This window comes from Microchirus variegatus (genome assembly GCF_963457635.1).
Source record: "Microchirus variegatus genome assembly, chromosome: 7".
Taxonomy (NCBI): Eukaryota; Metazoa; Chordata; class Actinopteri; order Pleuronectiformes; family Soleidae; genus Microchirus; species Microchirus variegatus.
Genome location: NC_139808.1, coordinates 11,859,489 through 11,885,535, shown reverse-complemented (window position 1 = coordinate 11,885,535; position 26,047 = coordinate 11,859,489). Strand labels below are relative to the sequence as shown.

Genomic DNA, 26,047 nt, shown 5'->3' with positions numbered 1-26,047 from the left:
CCTCAATGAAAAAACACAGCAGGATGTGTCTCCACACCTTGAACAGACAGATACCTGCAGCACAAACTGAGCATCACTGCATGGTAACAGTTTTGTGTTAAAATAACAAAGGACTGGACAACAAAGTATATCTGTTGGTTGCCTCACTATCTGTTAAATTGTGACTCTGAAACTCATTCTTTAATGTCATAATTGTATAGCTTCATTTAATTAGTGTAGCTAAACTAACCAATTGAGCTACTGATGGCAATATTATTTAAATGTTGACACCGTTTGCAGTTAATTGTATGTACAGCAAACATACAATTATTTTACTGTTTCTGTTCAAGTTATAGCCACATGCTATCAGTTTCTTGGCAGTGCATCTTGGACGCTATACCGTTTTAGCATGTAGAATCAGAGTCTGTTGTGTAAAGTCATATTCTGTCTTTATATAATGCTCAATTTGAGCTACATGTGTGTTACTTGCTTGCAGAAGCACAAATGGTATTAAAATAAAGACAAAAGCTGCTTTCTGTTTGGTTTTGCAATGACATGAAACATTGTTTGGGAGATAACGTAAAGCTAATGAAAAAGGCCGAATATGCAAACATTGGAAAATCAATATGCTATATTCTTCTTTGTTTGACCTAATGCACATAGCATAGGCCTCCTCATATACAAGAATGAGTGGGGAGGCAAGGAAGGTGCATTTCAACAATAATATGAATATATAGCTGTCAGCGTTAATTCAACATCAATTGTAATAAAACAAAAACTGACCGTATTTGCTGCAAGACCATGAATTACATAATTAATTTTGGATGAGACATATAAAAAGAAAAAGAAAGAAAAAAAATGAGATCAAACAGCAACAGACAGCACAAATGAAATGAGAAATATTGACCCATAGTGATCTGCCTGACACAGCACAAAGGAGGATTTCAACTTATTCTCTTTTGTAAAATGAGAAGTGAAAGGGAGATGATGAGGGGCAAGCAGCTCTATTAAAAATAATGGTATTGCAAGTTACTGTTTTGCTGTTGTACTATTATGTTGATACTGTATGCTGCTGTCTGTAAAGATGGCAAGACACCCTTTTTATATCTACCTGAATGGCACCGCACTGTGACTATGACTTTGTGTGTTACCTGGTAGGAGTTGGGCCAGAATGTAGAAATGGCCAGCTCAGCCTTCACCCAGCCTTCAGTGACAGTGTCAGAAGCGTTCCACACTGGGTTACCCTGGGCACCTCCATTCACCTGCAAGAACACAGTGAAAACAAACAGATGAGATTCAGGGAGTAAAATTTTAGTTTTTTAAGGTCAGCTACTGTATCTCAACAATCTATACCATTACTGGAGCATTACTGGGGCTGAATGAATCCCAGCCAACACTATGTAAGAAGTACATCCTAGATAGGCTACCACATACATACATAGAACAACATACAACAACCATTCACATTTCACACTCACACCTACAGTCAATTTAGAATCTCCAATAACCCAAATCTCCATGTCTTTGGCCTGGGGATGAAACTGGAGTACCTATCCGTACAGATGAAAAACTTACTGTACAAACCCCAAAAACAAAGACCCCATTGAAACCCTAGCATTTGATCCGAGAAACTTGAGGCAATCTTGTTGCTCCCAATTAAAAGATATCATGTCCAATTTTAATTAAATCCATTAGTTGTGTCTTTTAGGGGCGTTGTGCCTACTACCCATAAGCCCCATTGACAAAATATCAGAATATGCTTTTTTTTCACTTCACTTGTCCTTATTTTCCATAATCCATCCTCAAATATGGTGATCAAATGTGGTTTCTCCTCACTGCTCGGTCATTATATCACTTCGTCCACAACTCTCTCTATCTCTCTATTTCAATCATGTGTTTATCAGTGATTCACACCCCAATATGAAACACTCTGTCTTTCAGTACAGACCTGCATCTGATCAAGTGTTACGCATTAGTGTGATTTGTTAGCGGCATTTAGTCGTTTGAATTGTGCCATCAATATCTAAAATAAGTCTGCCACTTTAAATCGTTCTTTACAAAAGCGCTATTAAATTCTCTGAACTTAAGACTTCTAGATGAGGTCTGTGTTTACTGGACTGTCATTCTGCCACTGTCTTTCACAGACAGACACACGCACGCACGCACGCATGGACGCACGCCCTTCCTAACAAAGAATAGAGGTGTGTTAAATATTATGACTGTCAGTCAGTCGTTCACTGACTCCATAACACACACATGTACCTTGATATAGACATTTAGTGTGCCAGGACTGGCTCCATCTCTGCTGGACAGTGAATAAAGGAAGTCGATGCAGTGAGTGTCGTTCTCCTTCAGTGTGGGCATATACAGGTGGGCCTTCTGTCCCGAAGCCCTGCCTGACGCATTCACGACCATGAATGAACCTACAGAGACAGACACAAGGATAAGAACGGAGGCAAGGACAGTTAGATAAGGATCGTGACTCAACACAGGTGGCCATGCTGTAAAAGTGTCCTCAAGACACTACAATTCCAATTTCTGTTCTTCATGGTTACATCAACAGTTGTAGCAGTTTGGAAGGTAGCTAGCTGGAATGACAAATTATATGCATAGCATTGCAGTAAAGGAAAATGCAAATTTAACCCAGATAGAAACATGCGTGTGTGTTACTGAATAGTTCCTGTGGCATAAATAGGTGAATTTGGTCAAATAAAATCAACACTACTAAAGCAGCACTGAGATCATAATGGGCAGTCATGGTGTAAGTGGAATGTCACTGTTGGGTGGTAATGCTGCAATAGGTGGGATTACTGGACTGCCCTGACTGTATTGGTCAAAATAACATATTGCTTGCCAGTTGGAAACTGGGCCTAAATAATGCAGAAGTATAGTTCTATCAGGTAAACTGGAAATAAATGTTCTCTAATCTGTATCTTAAGCCCAATTTATACTCCTGCGTAAAGTGCTCTGCGTAGGCTACGCAGAGTCCTCTGCGTCGACGCAGAACCTGTCGAAGAGCCTCTGCGTCGTCTCCGGGTGCACGGAATATTTTTTAAGTGTCCGTCACTCCGTCAAGGGACAGCGGAGACGGCAAGAGCTGCGATTGGTCCTCAGGACAGGCCGCGCTAAGCTGCTCTGTGCAGTGAGCAACGAGCGTTCACAGAGGGCGGAGCTGATCCCCGCCGACTTCGTCGCTGCCGAACTATAAATACGTCATATCTTAACACACACAGCACATGTTTAGACTCTAAATGGCCAATTTCTCGCCTCAAATTATCTTAAAACTGCGTTCCGGGACACAGAAAAGTGACAAACGGCCGCTGTTTCAACAACAACAGTCTTTCTCCCTCGGACGCCATTGCTCACTGTAGCCAAAAGCACAACAACCTTGCGCAGCGACCCCTAATGATCGGGCAGGGAAATTGCAGCGCCTATCCGCCACCACGAAGTATAAAGGCTCGAGTGGTCTACGTGGTGACGCAGACCGATAACGCATTACGCAGTCGGAGAAGTATAATGTGGCCTTATACTGAGCTGAAAGCTTATACTGGAATTGGTGTCGAATAACACCAAGGATAATATAGTATGTAGATTAGTGGTATATTGTCATACACAACTGATAATATAATAGTAATATAATATAATATAATTCAACTATTTAATTTATAATTTATAAGACTTAATAAATTAGATTTGGACTTTATAAGACTTGATCTTATTTCTTGTCTTTTTCAGCTACTGATGTGCTGCAGAAATGATCAGAGTCCATTTGCTGCACTGTCCAGCCAACATTCAGTGCAGAAAATAGAACCAAATCATCTCAATTTGATTTGCTAGAGCTGTGTAACAACATCTTAATGTATCCACACTCCAGGGGTTCTGATCCACGACGTAAAACACATTTCTCTGTCAACCCACAGTCTAAGTGGGTTTTAGACTCTGCTTTATGGCACAGGACAGAGCTTTTATGGGTCAGCCATTTGGCTCACTTCCATTTGCTGGACTGAGTGACTGGGAGACTATTTGGCAAGAGAGCAGGAGAGGAGAGATACTGAATCAAGCAGGTGTGACTGTGTGCTTCTAGCAGTGTGTGCATGTTAGCTCTATTGCTGAATTGATGTAGAATGAAAAAGAAAATGTGTTTGAGCCGGAGAGTAGCTTAAAAATTCAAGATTAATGACGCATTTATTATGAAGCTGATAAGTATGTGCAAGATAATAATTTGACCAAAATGCCAATGCTTATACCAATGTAAAATAGCTATTATAAAGTCTTCCACACCACAATAGTGCCACCAGGCAGGGGGCGAGTGGCATACATTTGCTAAATGACGTTTAAAATCATACTTACTTGTAGTTGCAAACAATAACAAATGAGAGTGTTTTGCCTTATATTCAAGTACTTATTCAATGAAAATGGAATAGTCCAGACAAACATCAGCATCTATATCAGTATTCAGTAAGTGTCAACTCATTTGGCGATAGACCAAAATAACAGTCAACAAATAAGGGGTGATTAATCGACTGACACAGCGGTATTTATATAAAGACTTTCTTCCCCAAGGACACAATGTCATGCAGACTAGAAGAGCTACTGATCAAAAAGCTGACCTTATGGTTAGATGATGACACACGGCAACTACTGAACCATTTGGAAAAACTGACTTTTATCCAACCTTACTTGTGTTGAGACCATGGGTACGAATAAGGTCAAAATCAGGTAAGAAAAATAATTTGCATTTGGCAAGTCTTATAAGATAATGTAATAGATAATCCCTTCATCAATTCCAAAATTATATTGGCCACCCATTTAGAACAAAGAAAAATATAAGGTCAAGTGAAAAAAGAAGAAAGATATTTGTGAGAGAGTGTGAGAGAGAGAGAGAGAGAGAGAGAGAGAGAGAGAGAGAGAGAGAGAGAGAGAGCGATAATGAAGTGGGGTTAAACTAGTATAATCATGTAATTACAGCCTTCAGCAACTCATAGGAGGTAGTATTGACTTCTATTTATGTCGGATATTAAGAGCATAAACATGCATGCGCATTCACTCACACATGCAGTAAGTGGATTTGTAACCGTAGTGAAAAGACACACACACACACAATGTGTATCCTAAAGTGTGAATCCCACACACAATATAGATCAAAAAATATTAACAAGAAGACCCATTATTTAGAGGACATATCACTAAAGCCCAATGTTTATTCCTGCGTAAAGTGCTCTACGTAGGTTACGGAGACCCCTCTACATCGCCTGAGAGCCTGTGGGAGAGCCTCTCCGTCGTCTCCGGCTGCACAAAATATTTTTGTGTCCGTCACTCCGTCAAGGGAAAATGGAGACGGCAAGGGCTGCGATTGGTCCTCAGGACAGGCCGAGATAACGCTGCTCTGTGCCCGCCACTGTGCGCACCGAGCGTCCACAGAGGCGGAGCTGATCACCGCCGACAACGTCACTGCCAAACTATAAATACGTCATATCTTAATACACAAACCACATGTTTAGACTCTGAATAGCCAATTTCTCGCCTCAAATGATCTTAAAACTGCGTTCCGGGACACAGATAATATTGATTTCAGGTGAGAAACGGCCACTGTTTCAACAGTCTTTCTCTCTCGGACGCCATTGAGCACTGTAGCAAGAAGCACAACAACCTTGCGTAGCGACCCCTACTGATCGGGCGGGAAATTGCAGTGTGCGTATCCGGCACCACGACGGAGAACTATGAAAGCTCGAGGGGTCTCCGTGGTTACGCCGTTGGATAACGCATTACGCAGTCGGAGAAGTATAATGGGGCCTTTACACACGGACGAGCATGATTCTAATCATTCACACATCACTCAGTTAATAACGTGGACACACACCGACATACAGTAACAAATGCACATGAGATTCATTTCACACATAGTTCCCCAGCTGTGAGGTCACGGAAGTGCAATCTGTTAATGTGAGAATCTGTCTACAACGCCAACACCTAAACACACACTCACATTCACACAAACACACACACACACACACACACATCAAAATAACTGGGTCAGCTCGGTGCAGTAAACGCTCCAGCGCAAACTGACACACGAGACCGGCTGTTTTCACAAATACTGCAGAGAATTCAAGATTCGGCTTTTATTTTCCACAGCTTTCTACATCAAAAGGAGGCAGAAGCCTCAGCAGGCTACTGTAGTGCCTCTGAGCAAAGCATTTAACCCCCAGCTGCTGTGCTGGATCAGCAAACTGGTGTGTTGCCTGCTGAGGATATCATTCAAGCCAATGGAGTGAATGAATACAGGCTTAAAATAACACAAAAGAGTTCACATCTACATGCATGACTCACTGGTAAGGGGATATTTTTAAGTGTTCACGCATGTGTTGGAGTCTGGTAAACACCTCTCTACCACAATATCATCTCAAACAGCTGATGTGTTGTGGCACGTGGCATAACAATGCTTCGATGCTCTTGAGCCATGTGCAGAATTTGTTGTGAAAATATTATTGTCAAAGAAAAGCACTGCCTTTCAGCATTTTTCACTGAGCTGCTGAAAATATTCTAAATAATAGCATACAGTTAGAATGCAGTTTGATGTTTATGCCTGGGTTGTCTTTTACATTGCTAAAAAAAAAGATGTTTAATGTCTGGCCTTGCTCACGACAGTAGCCTACACTGTGTGAATCTCCTTCCAGTCCACTGCCTCAATCTCCAATAGCACTTATCCCACGATGGCTATAGGTCAGTTCACACACACACACACAACCTGAAATATCTCTATGACTAGATTTTGTAACAGGTGCATACAAAAAGCAAGAGATGAAGGGCAAATGGCACACACAAAAAGAAAGAGAGAGGAACAAACAGGGATGGACATACAGAATGAGCAAGGGAACAGTGACAGGAGCATCAGCTGTGCAGCAGTCATGACCCTAAGACGTGCAAAAAAAAAAGATTGGTGTCGGGTAAAATGGCTCATCTTTAGCATTATCTCCGTCATCGTCATCGTGCTTTTATGGTGATGATGCCAAGGCAAGGCAAAAGAAATCCCTAGAGTCAGACGCACAATCGCCACATTGGTTCCTGGCCCATTTCACACAGTTAGCGCACACAATTCTGCCTGAGGTCTCACACACACACACACACACACACACACACACACACACAGGAACCCATATGGTCTGTGTCCTGAATGGGTAATGGCCCCATCATCATCACACATGCAGAAACACACACATACACACACTCAAACTGGGGTACTTTTTCCTCTTTATGCCCTGATTGTTCTTGCTCATTTGGTTTTCCACCAACACACTCTCTTTTCACCTCTGCCTATTGTTACGCTCATCTATCGCTCATCTACCCCTCATCCATCTGCCCCTCTCTCCGTACGTCTCGTTCGCTGTGGCCTTTTTACATCTCGTCGTCTATCTATCTATCATGTCATGCGAGGGATGAATCGTTGCATCCCCATCCCTTCCCCCTCTGTCTCTGGGGCTGTTCAGTAATCTGATGAGTAACAAATCAATAATTGAAGTGCCAGTATCACAGCAACTGGGCAAACCATAAATGCAAATAACTAATTCATCCATCTGAACACGAGCACATGCTCTCACCATCACTTTCCTCCAATTCATCCACCATCCCACCTCCCACCGTCCAATATTTCCTCTACATCCCTGTCTCTGTTTTTTAAAATCCATTTAAAATCCTTTCATCCTTCTTTCCCTCACCTCTCCTTGCCTTTTTAACTCTCTTTTCCCCAGTCTCTCAGTATCTCTTGATCATCTGTGGCCTGCCTTTCATTATGAGCTGAAAGAAAAGAGCTTTCAAAGCATCCAAATCTAATTTATTTACCCCTATTACAGTTAATGGAGCAGGTGGTGTATCTCTCTCTGTGTGTGTGTGTGTGTGTCTAGAGAACTCTGTTACTCTCCACAAACCTTGTAAATAGCTTCCATAATGTACTTACATTGGTTTACATTGTTTTTGGCTGACTCCTTTTATCTGTACAAAATAAAAAAAAAGTCAAATGTTGATGCTCTCCCAGTAACTGGCGGTGAAAGGGAATTTTCCAAAGAAAGAAAGATCTGGCGAGCATTGTGAAATATCGGCTGGGAACTCAGTGGGTTTGATCAAAGACTGAGAGGGTGAAGGTCAATTGCCATCTGAGTTTGTATTTTTGCTCTCGTTTTGCAAGTTTATTTCTCTTGAACAGTTTGAATAAAAACATTGAAAACATAAGAAAGGTCAGACTGTTATACAGCATGTGCCGTCGCAGAGCAATTCTAATCTGCGTGTTATAATCTCTTTCAGTTACTTCAAGTTCTCTCAGCTGCCTGGAAAGGTAAAAAGAGGAACAGAAATAGCGGCATGAGCTTCATCGCAAACGTTTCGACAAAACAGTGTCGTTTTAAGGCTCAGATAATGAAAAGAATTTCAGCAACAAAGCACGAAGAAGCACAGCCTAAATCGCACTTTAATAGATCAATTACATCCTCAGATTTTCTGGTGAAACGGGACATCAAGGCAAGATGTTCACAGAGTGCGATGTGCTCAAATGGTTCCCTAGGGTCTCTGCTCAAACTGCGATGGTTTTTTTGGGCTGTGTAGCGCTTAAATCACTTTCATTCTCCTTATCGGGTGTTTTGTGTCTGTCGTTTTTTTTTGGGATTAAGACATCCTCGGAGCGAGGCCCGCTCACAGTTCTTTCAGCCTCTAAAGAGCTCGGTTTACATTTGTTATTTCGACTGTGGTTTTGGGGTTTCAAATCCTGCAATAAAGACATTTAAAGAGATTTGAAGGCATGTTGAGACATGTGTGTCCACATGCGGCCTAGAAATGTCTTTCACGCAGCTCCCGTGACGGTTTCCGCTCTTGCTGTTCTGTTAAATTCCTCTAAAAAGCAGCTCTCCATGAAAATGTGAGAGCGGATTATTATGACTAGAACAATGGAAAATAATGAACTTTCACTGTAGAAATGAGGATCTTCTAACCAAGGAGCTGTGTCAAGAATCCATCCAGTCTGGACTATGATGCTACATAGTCACTAAACACGTGACTGCAGAATAACTCCCGTGTCAAAGTGGTATTTCTCGGGGTATAGTCAGGCAGGGAAGATGGTTTGTGGGCCATAAATTGTTATACTATTATACTGGCTGTTACACTGTTATCAGTAACATGAGTATTTCAATTTTATATGTTTCCTGAAATCTCTTCATTCATTTTTTTTAAAGTAATTTACATTTAAAGGTGAAGTAAGTAGTTTATAGTGCCATCTAGAGGAGAGGCTGACATTTACAACAAAGAACTGCTCCTCTGCTCACCCCCTCCCTTCCCTGAGCGCTACGTAGGGATGTCACGGTTAACGGTGTAACGGTAAACCCGCGATAAAAAATTTTGACGATAATAATTACCGTCTTCATTTGAAAAAAAATTATTATCTCGGTAAATAACCGCGCCCGCGGTGTAGGCACCGTGAGCCTTTTCAGCGTCTCCATCTGCTGAAGGCGCACTCTGTAGCCTACAACCTGATGTTTAAACTTTATCGAAGCTGGAATCATGGCCGAAGGAGGAGACGACAGCCCTCAGGACATATACTATATGAAAACTCACCCATAACAGTATAGCGCGGTGCTGGCGTCACGTCATCATCTCAGACAACTACCGCGTGCGTCCTGCTCTCTTTCAGCCGCTGAATAATCCATCTGTTTGTTGTTTTTGTGACGATGAAGTCTGCTAACACGTTAGCATAAAGATCGCTAGCTTAAAATGCTAACAGTCTACACACCAGCAGTCTCTGTGCTTTCGCTGTCATTGTGAAGATGTTCAGCCACAGACAATTAGTGTCCTGTTCTCCTTGTCTTCCTTTGTCAAACAAAGCTTTTGTTGATGACTGCTTTGATGAAAATCACGCTTTAATTTCGCACTGCACACACACACACACACTCTCTGTACTGCATATTAATTAGCCATGTGTATTCTCCGTGATCGTCAGCTGATTGGCTGAAAAAAGCAACAAAAGCTCTGGAATGTGAGATCGCCACACCCAAACTAGGAGTGATTCAGAGCGATAAAACAACCTTAATTCAAACACAAAGTTAATGGTTTTAAGACCCACAATACTGTGTCAATAATGTTAACATGATAGTACAGCTGCAGCGCCCAACCGCCAGCATATTAAAAATGCATAGCTTTTAGGACTATCAATGCTTTCTGAACATATGTAACGGTGTAATAATGTCTTGTCTTTATTGTAAATTCCTGTCAAACTTGGGACCACAACCAATGTCATTTTATTTTGAAAATCTACAGCGGAAGGCTGTGCCGCACTTAATGCTGCGCATCTTGTTTAGTGCTCAGAAGTCGAATGATGCGCTGTAGGTAAGTTGTCGTTCTGTTCGCTCGGACATAAAACTCCGTTGTACGTGTAATTTATGCTTCACCTGACATATAAAATCAATCGGCATTTACTGTATGAGATGCTTGTCTAATGAAACGCTGCTAAAACCTGTGGTTTTATTGCTTTGTGACTAATTATTGTAAGAATGTGCAAAGAGTGTGTAGGTTAGCTACCGACACGTGCGAACAGTGTTTAAGCTAGCTATGAACAGTACAGAGTGTGCGTGATTTGAGTATACTAACACGGAACTCCTCTTTTTTTATAGTTCGAGCGACAGTAAACGTCATGTGTATTAACAGCAGACTGGTTGTGTGTTTGTCCCATGTTGCAGGTATGTTATTTGCACTTTTGAGTGTGTAATGTTGTTGTGTGTGTGTTTTAATATGTAAATGCAAAAAACGGAGCTTGGCAGGTGATTGATGTGTTGATGTGAGATTAGTGAACTGTAATTTGCAAATGATGCCACTATACGATCAGAAGTCGAATGATGCGCTGTAGTTCGAGCGACAGTAAACGTCATGTGTATTAACAGCAGACTGGTTGTGTGTTTGTCCCATGTTGCAGCAATAAACCAGTCCAGTGCTCCATCCAACTGCCTCCGTGAAATTTGTACCTAAAAGCAGCAGAGCCTAATGACAAAGGTCACATTGGTGCCGTGACTCATCGATCTCCAGCTGGACGGTGACTTCTTCAGCACGATCCGGGGATTCTTAGTGCTGCTGCTCCTCTTTTGGGTACTCAGGTGGAAATTTTATTTGACCAGTTGAGCTGTCAGAGTATATAGTGAGTTTTATTGTTTTCTTGCTGTTCGTTTGCACTTGCTTTGTTACGTTTTGAGTATTTAAATTTTGTTTGTGACATTGTACATTTTTTTTTTTTCTTTTTCTCTTCACAATGAGTATTATTCGAGAGGTGGATAGCACCCCTTTCAGTGTTGGCAGAGGGAGAGGAGTGTTGAGTTCTCCTAGGTTCTTACAGTTTGAGACACCTGTACATGGTCGTGGAATTGTTTTGGGGGGTAGTGTGGGTACACCGGGGTTCCCTTTGATCAGTAGGGATGTGTCCTCAAGCCCTGTGGGTAATTCACATGTGCCTCAACACACCAGTTCTGCTATCCCTTCCCCTGAGGCCCTCGCTAATGAGATTGTCAATCAGATGGGAGATGTAATTCAGCATGTTACTCAGAAGGTTGTACAGAATGTTATAACCCAACTCAGCCCACCTATGAGTATTCCTTTAACCAATGCTGCCACTTCGCCAGCGAACGCTGACATGTCTACTTCGAACATGCTTGACGCTTCTCATGTGCAGCTTGTGTCCCACAGAAAGCTTAAAGATCCCCCATGCTTCAGAGGGGAGAGCTCTGACACTGTGTCTGTGAGAGAGTGGGAGGACCTCATGAGGTCTTATATTAAGAAGAGTAACCTGAAACCTGAGGAACAAGCTGAGGAGATCCTTGTTCATCTTAGAGGTAAGGCAAAAGACGTTGCCCGGGTCGGTACCAGAAACAGTGACATAGACATCACCCGTGACCCTGAGGCTATCTATGGTCTCCTACGAAAGCACTTTGGCTCTGCCTCATGCTCACCGCTTCCATTGGCAGATTTCTATACCACTCTGCCTGAGAAAGGCGAGGAGGCATTTGACTATTGGCTCAGGCTACACCGTGCCGTTGACATTGCTGTTGAACGCCTGAAAGAGCATGGCAAAACGCTGGAGAGTCCTGGCACTGAGGTAACACGCATGTTCATAAAGAACTGTCCCACTCCTGAGCTTTCTATGACCTTTCGTTCAAAGACCATGGACAAGTGGACTGCTCATGAAGTCCAAGAAATCTTATGTGAGTATCATTCAGGCATGTCGTTCACTGTGAGCAAGGTAGCCAAGGAGAAAGTAACAATGAACATTCAGCACACTGCTTCTCCACCACCTGTACCACTGATTGGGGGACAGGACCCACCACAGCCGCAGGCCGCAGAATCTGCTACCCTGGAACGTCTTATTACCATGCTGGAGAAGGTGCTTTTGCAGAGACCTGTTCAGTCGGGTCCGACCAGGCAGTCTGGTCCGCGGCGTCCCAGGATTGAAGGATTACATGACTTGCCTTGTTCTGTCTGTCGTGACGCTGCTCACTCCGCCTTCGCTCACTGCCGTGAGCATAAGCTCTGCTTTCAGTGCCATTCGCCAAACCACTCAAGTCGTGCTTGTCCTGGCCGCACTTCCTTAACCATTCATCAGCAGTCGGAAAACTAGTGGGTCCGCACTTTAGGGAGGACAGTGTGGATCATGATGGTGAGTCTCCCAGCTGTGACAGTGATGACTTGGAATCTTTGTATGAATCTCTTTGCTCCTTTGCACCAGCTGGAAAGACAGTTGTTTTCCAGTCGACCCACAGAATCCAGAAGTCTGACAGCTTGTTCTACACTGATGTTTGTGTTGCAGGTGGCGTTCAAATGAAAGCTATGATTGATAGTGGTTCCATGTCTTGCTCTATAAGTGAATCTGCTGCTGCACGTCTCTTGCAACACTGCTCCGATCTGGAGAGTAGTCCTGCTGATGATATTGTTGTTGTTGGTGCAGGAGGTCACCATGTCTACCCAAAAGCAGTTTGTGATTTGGAGGTGGTTATCTATGGCTGCAAGTTGCTCATCCCAACACTGGTCATTCCTGGACAAACGGACGACATGATTGTTGGTAGTAATGCTATCAAGCTACTCATACATTTGATGAAAAAGTCCGAAGACTATTGGAGACTTATGGTTGCTCCATTTAACGTTGCAGATGATGACTGTGGCCAGTTTTTATCCCTGCTCTCCAACTCTGAAAAATGGCGGGGAGGACCCATGCCTGACAAGGTCGGCACAGTGAAGTTAAGGCAGAGTATTACACTTGAACCTCTGCGTGAACACCTTGTCTGGGGCAAGCTGCCCGCATCCACACATTTGTCAGTAGGGAGCACAGTCATCGTCGAACCGACTCAGTCAAGATCAAGGCCCAGAAATGTGCTGGTTGGTCGTGTTGTTACACCTCTGTGGGGCGATAGGTGGGTCCCACTAAAACTAATCAATCCTAGCGACAAGGCAGTGTCTCTCAGGAGGAACTGTAAGATTGCAGACGTCTTCCCATGTGTCGCAGTTGAAGAGCTGCCTTCACCTGAAAAGGTTTCTTTCAATGTCCAGAGTGTTATGCAGGGCCCTGTGCCGACAAGGTCACCGGAGCAGAGAAAAGAGGTCTTAAGCAGTTTAGGGCTACAAGATTTGGACTTGGATGGTTGTGAGGTGTCTGACCAGTGGAAAGATAGGCTTTTGCACCTCGTCGTGGAGTATGAGTCAGTCTTTTCAAGGGACAAAATGGACTGTGGGGAGGCTACAGACTTTGTCCACAAAATACACCTTGTGGACGAGAGGCCATTTCGTCTGCCCTACCGCAGAGTGCCACCAACACAGTACAAGGAGCTGAGGACTGCACTGACTGTAATGGAGGAGAAAGGCATAATCCAGAAGTCACACAGTGAGTACGCTTCGCCTCTCGTCTTGGTGTGGAAGAAGGATGGCAGCCTGCGCATTTGCACTGATTTCAGGTGGCTCAATGCAAAGACAGTGAAAGATGCGCACCCACTGCCCCACCAAGCTGATACCCTTGCTGCACTTGGGGGAAACGTCTTCTTCTCCACCATGGACTTAACTTCTGGGTTTTACAATGTACCACTTTATGAGGCACACAAGAAGTACACAGCCTTTTCTTCCCCCTTTGGCCTCTATGAGTACAATAGAATGCCCCAAGGTCTATGTAACAGTCCCGCAACCTTCATGCGGATGATGTTGTCAATCTTTGGTGACGAAAACTTCAGCAGCTTGCTCTGCTACTTGGACGACCTGATGGTCTTTGCCCCCAGTGAGGAGTTGGCCCTTGAACGTCTGGGGATGGTGTTCTCTCGTCTGAAATCTCACAAACTTAAGCTGGCTCCCAAGAAATGTCATCTCCTGAAGAGCTCAGTTAGGTTTCTGGGGCACATCATCTGTGCAGATGGGGTGAGAACAGACCCAGACAAGGTCAAGAACATTACTGATCTAGGAGAAGCAGAGTTAATGGAAGATGATGGTGTTACACCTTCCTGGAAAAAGATCAGGTCCTTTCTCGGCATGATTTTTTATTACCAACATTTCATTGCTGACTGCTCCGCAAAAGCTAAACCTCTCTTCAGGCTCATTTCAGGGCGGCAAGTTCAATCTCAGGCCAAGAAAAGAGGGAAGTTCAAAAAGAAGTTATCTGCCCCACCAGCTATGGCACCAAGTGACTGGACTGCTGCATGTCAGGAATCGTTCCAAACTCTGAAACATGAACTTGCTCATGGTGTCACCTTGGCTCATCCTAACTTCGACCAACCTTTCATCCTTGCTGTTGACGCTTCTTTTGATGGCATTGGAGCTGTTTTGTCTCAAGTAGCACCTGGTGAGACAATCGCAAGGCCTGTTGCCTTTGCCAGTAAGACATTGTCCCGTTCTCAGATGAACTATCCTGCACACAGGCTGGAATTTCTAGCATTGAAGTGGGCCGTGTGTGACAAATTCAGTCATTGGCTGAAGGCGAAACACTTCACCGCCTGGACGGATAACAATCCCCTGTCATACATCCTGACAAAACCACGCTTGGATGCATGTGAGCAAAGGTGGGTGGCCAAGCTGGCAGCGTTTGACTTTGATCTCAAGTACGTTCCAGGGATTAAGAACACTGTTGCAGATGCTTTGAGCCGTGAACCATTTGTTCAATCATGTGTTGGTCACCGCTTGCTAAAAGAACCCTATGTTGCATTATTGGGCGAAGTCAGTGGTGTTGTCGGAGGCACAGTGCAGGATGCTTTTCGACTGACGAACAACTGTCAGGTTGTTCAGAGTGCGAGGTCACAGTCATCAGACCTCAGTGATGTGCTTGATCCTCAGATTGAGGGAAGTTCCATCAGCTCAGATGAGGTGTCGGCTGCACTAAGCGCTCATCATGGTTGTGGTAATCTCACTGCTGACCTACCATTGCCACAGTTGCCTGATGAAGATCTTTCCACTGTTATCCCTCAGAGCCAACTTTTGAGCCATCAGGAGCGAGACCAAACGATAAGTAGAGTCCTGTTCTATGTGCAGCGGAAAAGGAAAGCCACCAGACGTGAGGCTGCAGCTGAACCTGCCTGCGTCAGTAAGCTCCTCAGACACTGGAAAAAACTCAGAGTGCAAAATGGCATTTTGTACAGGGTGAAGAAGGACAACCGGTTGAACAGAAAACTGTCCCAGTTCGTTGTGCCAGATGGCCTTAAACACCAGATTCTCCTAGGCCTCCACGACAATGCTGGTCATCAGGGCCGTGCTCGAACTCTCTCCCTCGCCAGGGAACGTTTTTTCTGGGTTGGCATGGAAACAGACGTAACGGACCATGTACGACGATGTGAGAGATGTGTTGTCGGCAAAACCCTTGAACCTGCAGCACGTGCACCTCTTGAATCCATTCACACATCTGAACCGATGGAACTGGTGTGCATCGATTTTTGGACAGCTGAATTGTCTGACAAAAAAGTGGTTGATGTCTTGGTTATAACTGACCACTTCTCTAAAATGGCGCACGCCTTTCCCTGTCGGAATCAAACTGCCAAACATGTTGCCCGTCGATTGTGGGATGATTTCTTCTGTGTATATGGGTTTCCTAAGAGGCTTCATTCGGATCAGGGGGCCAACTTTGAAAGCAGGCTCTTGAGAGAACTTTTGGAGATGGCAGGAGTGAAGAAGTCGCACACCACACCTTACCACCCAATGGGTAATGGTGTCACAGAAAGCTTTAATAGGACGCTGGGGAATATGTTGAGAACCCTCCCTCCAACTGCAAAAGCCAGGTGGCCTCAGATGCTGAGGACTCTAACCTTTTGCTACAACTGTACAGTGCATGAGACGACCGGGTTTGCCCCATTTTACCTCATGTATGGACGGGTTCCACGTCTCCCTGTCGACGTCATGTTTCAGCATGTGATTCAAGATGACAAAGTGATCAGTCATAACGAGTTTGTCCTAAATTTGAAGCGGGATTTGAGTGAGGCCTCACGGATCGCTCGGAAACACAGCCTTGATGAACAAGCACGTCATGCCAGGCTGTACAACCGGAAAGTCAAGGGCTCTCCACTGGCTACGGGAGATCGAGTGCTGTTAGCCAACCGTGGTGAGAAAGGAAAAAGGAAGCTTGCTGACAAGTGGGACTCCACACCTTATGATGTTGTGTCAGTGAGGTCTGGGATCAACGTATACAGGATAAGAGATGCCATAACTGGCAGAGAGAGAGTTGTGCACCGAAACCTTCTTCTCCCGGTTGACTTTCTTACCGTGGATGAGTCTCCTGCTTCCCTTGTGGATTCGGATGACCAGGATCTGGCATGCGCAAGTGGTCGAGACTCTGTAGAGGTAGATGATGCAGATGGCTACAACCGGACTATGGACTGGCTAATTCATTCCCCTGACTCAGTCCCTGTTGGTGTGAATCACTTACCTGACTCAGTCCCTGCCAGTGTTTCTCATTTGCCTGTACCAGAAATCTCTCCCTTGACTCCTGTGGAAGGTGATGGTGGGAGCACTGCTATTTGTTCACAGCCCCTTAGTGCTCATGTAGGCGAGGGTGGTGCAGTTACTACCAGATATGGGAGACATGTCAGACCCCCTAAGAAGCTGGTTCATGAGATGTCGACACAAAAGGTTGAGCAGACCTTTTCTGGTTCGAGCCCTGTGTATGCATTTTTCCATGGACTGTTTAAGGTCTGAATGGCAGGAGATTTCTTTTTGTTGATGTTGTAGTTGTTTTGTTTACCCCCCCCTGCACCCCCCCAGTTTTGTTGGGCTACGTCCAGGTGTTATTTGTTTTGTTTTTGTGAGCTTGGGTATGCAATGTGTATTGCCTTGAACGATGTTCAATAGGTGTATATGGCACCTGTTATTGGTCTGTGGAAAGTATTGGGTTTGGTACCTCCTAATCCTTTTGCACTCCCTAGGGGAGGATTTTGTGTCGGCTGTAATTCGCGTCGGTGATGTGGTTTCACTTTGAGCAACCCCACATTTATTTATTTTTTTTCTTGTTTTCCTGTTATGATACTCTGGATTTGTCTGGAGTTTAACAGAATTTAAAGGGGGTGTATGTAACGGTGTAATAATGTCTTGTCTTTATTGTAAATTCCTGTCAAACTTGGGACCACAACCAATGTCATTTTATTTTGAAAATCTACAGCGGAAGGCTGTGCCGCACTTAATGCTGCGCATCTTGTTTAGTGCTCAGAAGTCGAATGATGCGCTGTAGGTAAGTTGTCGTTCTGTTCGCTCGGACATAAAACTCCGTTGTACGTGTAATTTATGCTTCACCTGACATATAAAATCAATCGGCATTTACTGTATGAGATGCTTGTCTAATGAAACGCTGCTAAAACCTGTGGTTTTATTGCTTTGTGACTAATTATTGTAAGAATGTGCAAAGAGTGTGTAGGTTAGCTACCGACACGTGCGAACAGTGTTTAAGCTAGCTATGAACAGTACAGAGTGTGCGTGATTTGAGTATACTAACACGGAACTCCTCTTTTTTTATAGTTCGAGCGACAGTAAACGTCATGTGTATTAACAGCAGACTGGTTGTGTGTTTGTCCCATGTTGCAGGTATGTTATTTGCACTTTTGAGTGTGTAATGTTGTTGTGTGTGTGTTTTAATATGTAAATGCAAAAAACGGAGCTTGGCAGGTGATTGATGTGTTGATGTGAGATTAGTGAACTGTAATTTGCAAATGATGCCACTATACGATCAGAAGTCGAATGATGCGCTGTAGTTCGAGCGACAGTAAACGTCATGTGTATTAACAGCAGACTGGTTGTGTGTTTGTCCCATGTTGCAGCAATAAACCAGTCCAGTGCTCCATCCAACTGCCTCCGTGAAATTTGTACCTAAAAGCAGCAGAGCCTAATGACAAAGGTCACACATATTCACACACTTTTTAAAAAATACCGCGATAATACCGAAAACCGCGATAATTTTGGTCACAATAACCGTGAGGTTCAATTTTCATACCGTGACACCCCTATTTGTGGGCCATAAATTGTGAATATACTGGCTGTTACACTGTTATCAGTGACATGAGTATTTCAATTTTATATGTTTCCTGAAATCTCTTCATTCATTTTTTTAAAAGTACATTTTCATTTAAAGGTGAAGTAAGTAGTTTATAGTGCCATCTAGAGGAGAGGCTGACATTTACAACAAAGAACTGCTCCTCTGCTCACCCCCTCCCTTCCCTGAGCGCTACGGTATCCTCAGCCGGTCAAATGTCGTCCTCGTCGTCTTTCTCCGTGTCAGCAGATGAGGTTCGTGAGGCGAGGGAGAGGGCGAGCTACCGCGGCCGTAGCAGACGAAGCGGAGAGAGAGGAGGCGGGACTTCCGCTACAAGTAAAGCGACGCTTGATTTGTTCTCTCGCGTTTGTCTATACAGGCTCCGGTAGAAACATGGCGTCGTGGCAATGCAGTAGTGGCCCGCGACCATGTTATTTTACATGACTTTTTGAAACACTACGAAAATGAAACAAAGAATATTATACAGCGACTAGACAATGCAGGAGCACATAATATGTATACAAAAGTGGATTTTGGGTCATATAAACCCATAAATACTACACAGTGTCCCTTTAAAGATGTTAACTCTGGGAAGATTTGTGGAAGGGTTATTAGCAAAACAAGCTGCAAACGTTCTCTTAAAAGCACTGGATTTGTTTTACTGCCTCCTCACAAAGTCAAATATATTTGTGCAGCCAAATAGGTTACTGTATTATATACAGTCTCTCAATGACTTTACAGACTCACAGCTTGAGTGGTTTGTAACCCAGCCAAAGCTCTTTCGAAAAGACAAAGAAAGACACTGAAAAGGTCCAGATGGGCCCATGAGAAGGTGTTATGGTCGGCTAAGCAGCTTTATGATGGAGCGTAGCTGCTCCGATGCCATCGGTAACAAACTGGTTGTAATGGGAGGTTTGCTGATGAGACAAGCACCACAGGTACCCTGAACGCGACCCCCCCCCCCCATGCATATCAAAATGTTAATTATGCTCACAGGAGATATAATGGCACTGAAGAGGGAGATGTTTTCACATTGGGTATATTTAAATGAGTTAAGAAACCCTGAGTTACATCTATCTGGCGCAGATAGAGGGACATGTTGTACACAGACTCATCATCACAGTGAAGGAATCGGCCCCGTTTTCAGTGTGTCAAGGTGAAGAACTTCTGCAGGAGAGCGCATCTTGGCTTGCATTTCCGTGTACAAATACATTTATCACTATGATTACTTTGTTTTTCCTTGTTTTCAGACATATACAGTGTAAGTGACCATCGAAAAAAACATTTAGATATGAAATAATATATGGCGTCACACTAATGCAAGGCTAGCTGTCACCAGACCCCTGGATACATTTTCTCGAAGGATCTGTTGCACCAGGTATCAACTCTGTCCTACTGGTTAATCTCTACTGACTCTCTAATGCAAAATCCATATTGATTTAATTTAAATTCATTGTATGACAATAATTACTTAGGGGTGATTTGTAAGGCAAAAAAACGACTTACCCTGATTTTATCAGGGAAGGATGTGCTCATGTCCTCAATGAAAAGAGCATGAGAGGCAGAGAGCAACCGTGATCGAGAGACCCCTATAATCAGCGAACAGAACGAGGAGCGCAGTAAATCAGCGGACCGTAATGCATTTTTCTGATAGATTATCAGCAGTTACTGTACATCCTGATGCTCAAGCACACGCGCGGCAGCTGTCTGCAAGAATATATGGACTCTCAGGATCAGAAGGAAACTTCCAGTGGGTACTCTTGGCGTTCTCAAGCGTTGCTTCCATCAGTCATGATAACAAAATATACTCCCTATACTGCGAGAGAGGGATGTGTGTGTGTGTGTGTATCTGTATTCTAACTGTGAAGTATGTACTGCTCTTAAATAAGGAAGAGATGAATGAAGTCTCACACACATGCGCCTGCAGGCCACCGTGAAGCCGCTATAATCCTTTACTAATAAGGTGGTAAAGACAAGGAGACTGGCTGTTATCGATCAGCCCTTCAGGGAACACCTCTCTGCTTCCTCATAGATCGCTAATCAATAGAGACCCTATAAGTCATGCACACAGTGCACACACAGCTATAGACATGCAAAGCCATACTGTAAATCCCTGTGCTTGATGCGACCTGTGGGAACTCTAAATCCCAAAAGCCCTTGCCGTGTGAGTTATGGATGAGTTGACCTATAGGAGATCGAACACTAAGCATGTGACCACTGGCTCAAGAGACAATGGATAGGCAGTTGTCTTGTGTTTTACTCTGCCCTCGGGTGTCTCATACATCAATGGATGTGTTTTTAAGTGTGGGCTTATATTTAAATCCCAATAAGACCATCGGCCTGACATCAAAATGACCTATGGAGATTGTATAGGCCACAGTTTTTTTTAAAGAACGGTTGTTAAATGCAGAAAAAAAATCCAAGTGATCAAAATAATGAAGAGAGTGAACAACAAACTCAAGACAATAAGCAGTTTGTAGTGCAAGAGAGGCTCTTAATTTGATGCAACTCATATAGGCATGTAAAAGCTGAGCTCCTCTTTAAAACTAAACAGCTTTGCATAGTGGATGAGCAGCAGATTTTAATGAACCAAGTTTCTGGTCATTCATCTCAATGTTAAAACGTCAGCTTCACTTTTCATAAAGTAGAAGAAGTTCAGTGTTATTTCCCCCGCAATGAAGAAGATGAAGAAGGACCAACAGGGTCGAAGTGGTGCTTTGTGTAGCCTGTGTGGATCCGAGGTGTGTACGTGTCATGTGTGAACTGTCCCTGCATCTCTGGAGTCCAGAGATAATTATCTGTGGATATGTGCTGTGGATATGTGTGAGAGAAATAATGATACATCGGCAAGAGAAGGGAAAAGAGAGTGCGCAGCGTCTATCCGCCCTTGTGAGTACATTTTGTGTTCGACTAATGATAGATGACGCTGAGGGAGAGTAAAGTGAATGTGAAAAATGGTAATAAAGTTTAATATTGTTCCCTACAATGCAGATTTATGACAATGCAAATTAAATATCAATTTCTCATTGGGACATTGAGTTATACACACACACACACACAGAAAGAGAGAGGGCGAGCAAAATTATATACAAAACATACTGGAGCACAAATCACACACAAACTCACAGAGACACACTCATACATATACTTGGATCCCATATATCACTGGGTTTATGATTCCTCTCTCCAACACCCTGATCTACTCCCTGTAGCACCAAAACTGTAGGATAATTGGCTTTTTAATGACTTTTCAAACGTGAACAAAATGCATTCTCCCACTTTTCTTGGCGATTCGCCTTCTCAAGCCTCATTTGAGAAGCATTTACACTGCACTGTGCAAGTGACGCGATTCTGATCTTTTCCTCCCATGGAACATAAATCAGATACGACCCATCACACTGTACGCAGTGAAAAAGCACATCATTCAGACATTGTCACATCAGATATAGGCCTCAATTGTATGTGGTAGACGGGTTCGTCCTTGGATGGTGGTAATGTCCTAAATATACACATGTACACTATCTACGATCACATGACTCTCTTTAAAAACTGTGCAATCAAGGACGATGGCTCCAACCAGTGGCTTCAGTAATGATGTGGGCAGTTATGAGAGCAGACATGACAAATTAAGACATTCTGAGGTGCTACAATAAACAGCACACAGCAATTGAGGTCAAACAATCTAAAGAAATGCTGTTTTGGTCAAGTGTGTCCTCTGTGACCTTCCTTTTACATCCTTCACAAGCAAAATGAGAAAACTAAGATACAATTATTTCTCCCTAAAAAGAAAATCATGTTAACAGTCAGGTTTTTTCTCACAGAGGAAAACTCTTTCACACCACGAAGATGTTTTACGATATCAATAAAGGATCAAAAAGCATTTAGACTTTGTGTCTACAAAGACGGCCAATTTGAAATAATTTAACTGAATTGACACCGTAGGTACGGTATGGGTACTGTGACATGGCATTTTCCGAACTCAACCAAGTCTGGGAGCAAACTTAAATGAATCTGACTTGTTTGGTTTTCTGGCAGTTCTAGCAGTCTTGTTCTCCAACAAGACCATGCCCAAGTTGTCCAATATTTAATAGAATCTCAAAACCCAAATGGTACCGTCAGGTCAAAAGGGCACAGACAGGTCAACATTCACCTCCTGAAACACGTTGCAGAAATGCTGACCACGTAAACCAATAAAAACCCTACACCAACCTTCTGCCTCCATCATTTCAGTGGTAGAACACCATCTCCCTGGACATCATCTGTCTTTGCAGCATTGTACAAAACATATAAGGGTCAACTACAACACAATACACCAAATTAAATTTGCCGCTTTTGGGTGTGCGCACAGTGATTCTATTGACATAGACAGACCAACACATAAACAGTGTAGTTTATTATTATTTATTTTTTTACATTAGGGGGTAAACAGGGGTAAAATTATTCGTCGAGCTTATCAGTGATGACAAAATTAGGTGACAACTAATTTAATTGCTGATAATTCTTTGTTATGTCATCCACTGAGTCCGCAGAAGTGTTTGATTAGCATGGATGCAGTGTGATGTGCTTCTAGGCTGTATCATTTGGACCCAAGTGTTTTTTTAGGGTAATTAATTAGTCAACTAATCAATTCAATTATCTGTGACCAGTCGAATCTGGTCATTGGTTGCACCCCTAATTTGAGTTAACCTCCCTCAGCGTGAGGCACCAGGGAATAGGCTGTTTTGCCCATGTGCATCCATGAGCACATAAATGAATGCATGAGACACACTGACAGACAGAAACCTTGAAAGTGACAGAGTGAGCGAAAGGGATTCTCCGCAAAGGAAACGGATTGTTTAAAAACAGTCAGAAGTCAACGAACGAAGAAAGACCGACTGACTTTCAAACTAAAAGCAACGACTTTCATTCGCTCCTGGCCCAGTCGTTTACGCAAACACCCTGGAAGGCCACACCAATGTGTCTGAGAATTATTTACCACCATGAACCATGATCAGGAAAAATGGCTGCAATTGTAACATTAAGAAGTTTGAGATCTCAGACCGAGTAGTCCTCTGAGTAAAATGGATTTGTCTGGCTTTCAGTCCCACAGGGTAATATCCCTTATACAGTTTAGCAAGCAGACACTTGAAATATTGAAACTGAACAGTTTATTGTCATTATTAGGTTATTATGATTTCAGGCATAAGTGTTTGTGCAGCAGCTCAATGTGCGAAAAAGACTGAAAGGCTGGTCGTGAAATGAGCCATTTTCATTCCATGAATGAGTCATGATTAATGGAATCAATAGTGGTGCTGCAGTAAAGATCCATGAATGATGGTTTGTAATTGATTTAAAAACAGTGTTGGAAGCAGGGAAGGTGCTTTATTTTGCTCTTTATAACAGTTAATAAAAAGATTTTAAAAAATGGTATCTAGAATAGTGGGGTTGGCTGTGGTTCACCTTTACATTAATCCTCAATATACACGTTGGACAGCATGGTGGACTGGTGTAGAATTGTAGAATTTGAAAGACATGTAGACTGATGTTAGGTTAATTGAAATCTCCATAATTTATTGTAGATATAAATGGGAGGGTTTATACTGCCCACTATCAAGAAACAAGTACTACCCCTGCAACATTTTTTTATGAATGCTTTTTCTATGGGACTAAATAGAAACAACAACACAGGCAATGTGTATGGTCCATCTCTCTGGGTACCACAGATTACTGTGTTCAAAAGCCGCCATGAAAATTTGATGTTCATCATCAGGGTCAAAGCATAAGACAATGCTGTATTTCCCTCCTGCCCTGTTTATTGCCTTCACATAACACCTCAATAAAGAGTAACAATAATATACATCGATGCCTGTGTGAGTTTTGTATGTGATCCACACTTGCCAACGCATATTTACTCATGCTTGTGTCCATGGGCCTATGTGTATATCTATATCTACATGAATACAAGCTGGTGTGTATGGAAGCTAGTTTCCTCCAGAAAAAAAAGAAAGAAAAAGAATGTGGTATAAGAAGTCTAAATTATGAGATAAAATCATAATAATGAGGCAAAAATCATATTTGTGGTGTGACTTTGAGAACCTATAGTGTGTTGGTGAAAATTCATAATTCTCTCGAAAGTGACAACAACACTGTCTATATAACATCAGCATTAATGTTAATGACAGAAATGACTTAAGTGTAGTGAAAGAAAAGTAAAATGTATTTTTTTGTGCCATTTCCAGTCGAAAAAAATATGAAACTGACTATAACCGGTAACCTCTGCCTGATGTTCAAGCTCACTCACATGAACGCACACCATCTCTGGGCTCAAAGGCACATTCAACTCACATGCACATAATGTGAAGCCCACAGCTGGGTGTGCATGGGGTATATAGTATAATCTAACCACTAACAGCAAATGAAGAAAGAAACGCATCAGGGGCTCAGATTAGATGGAGCTGGCAGAGATGTAAAATGAAGCTGAGGCCGTGGACGATGCCTTTGTGCTTCCCCCCTCTCTCTTTTTATGGTTATCGTCCCCCGTTTCTCCCAGGCTGCCTGTCATTTTCAGACATTTTTTGCCATTCTCTTAGTGTTTGTTCCATTCTCTCTCGCTCTCACTCTTTCCCTTAAACACACACACACACACACACACACACACACACAGGCTTACCCAGCTATTCTTCTTAGGACATTGCATTGACTTCTATTCATTTGGACCATAAAACTTTCCTCAGAAATTAGGTTCTGCCCGATATGGACCAGGATTTGGGCGTCTCCATGAGGACGAGTGGTCCAGACAAGGTCAGCATTTATGGTCTTGAGCAGGTAACAAATACAAGTACACACACACATACACACACAGAGTTATCGGTATAGCCTACAGGGAACCATTAGTCCTGTGATCCAAGGCTTTTATATGGTGGCTTGGTCTTAAATGTGGGCATTTATTGCTCCGGCAGATTAATTGTCTGTGAGAGTGCTACATGTTATTCTTTCAATCTGCTGTTTGCCTGGTTTTCTGGAAAAGCCACATGCAGCTACAAGCCTCCATATGCAAAGTATGTAGAGAATAGGGCTGAATAATTAAGCGGAATGTTATCAAAATCTCAATATGGCCTACTGCAATTTTTAACACCAAAATGTGTGTCAAATTACCATTTTAGATGACGTTTATCATATTAAATATGTTTTTCATATGAAAAGAAATATTTAAAAACTACTATACCTTCTCAAATCATCGAGCAATCACAATTTAAGTCTAAATAATTGCAATTCGATATGTATGTAAAAGCGTTCAGTCCTAGTAGAGAAATACCCTTTGTGTCTGTGCACATATAGAAACAGTAAAATAAGGGAGATATGATGTCATTTAAATTCACATAGTAAATGCCCACTGTAGTGGAAAAAGGCATCTCAATACAGTATGTGCAGCACTTCTGTTAAAATAGACTAAAGTTTAAAGTCAGGTAGACAGGTAAACAGATAATAAATAATTGTATTTCATGGACTTGCTTTAGTTAGGTTGGCAGTCTGATACTCTCTATTGTCTCTCCAGTGAATATTGAGACGGTCTGTGATTATATTGTCTGTGAA

At 42.9% G+C, this 26,047-nt stretch overlaps 1 protein-coding gene across 1 annotated transcript in view; it reads right to left on the bottom strand.

The window, feature by feature from the left end:
• The window catches only part of ptprt (protein tyrosine phosphatase receptor type T), a gene marked incomplete at its 3' end in the record, with an annotated part of 242,868 nt that overhangs the window by 204,833 nt on the left and 11,988 nt on the right, over nt 1-26,047 (bottom strand). The window contains exons 2-3 of the mRNA XM_083892431.1: nt 2,242-2,402; nt 1,131-1,241 (exon numbers count right to left, since the gene is read on the bottom strand). Coding sequence (XP_083748557.1) covers nt 1,131-1,241; nt 2,242-2,402 — 272 coding nt within the window. The remainder of the gene's footprint in view (nt 1-1,130; nt 1,242-2,241; nt 2,403-26,047) is intronic.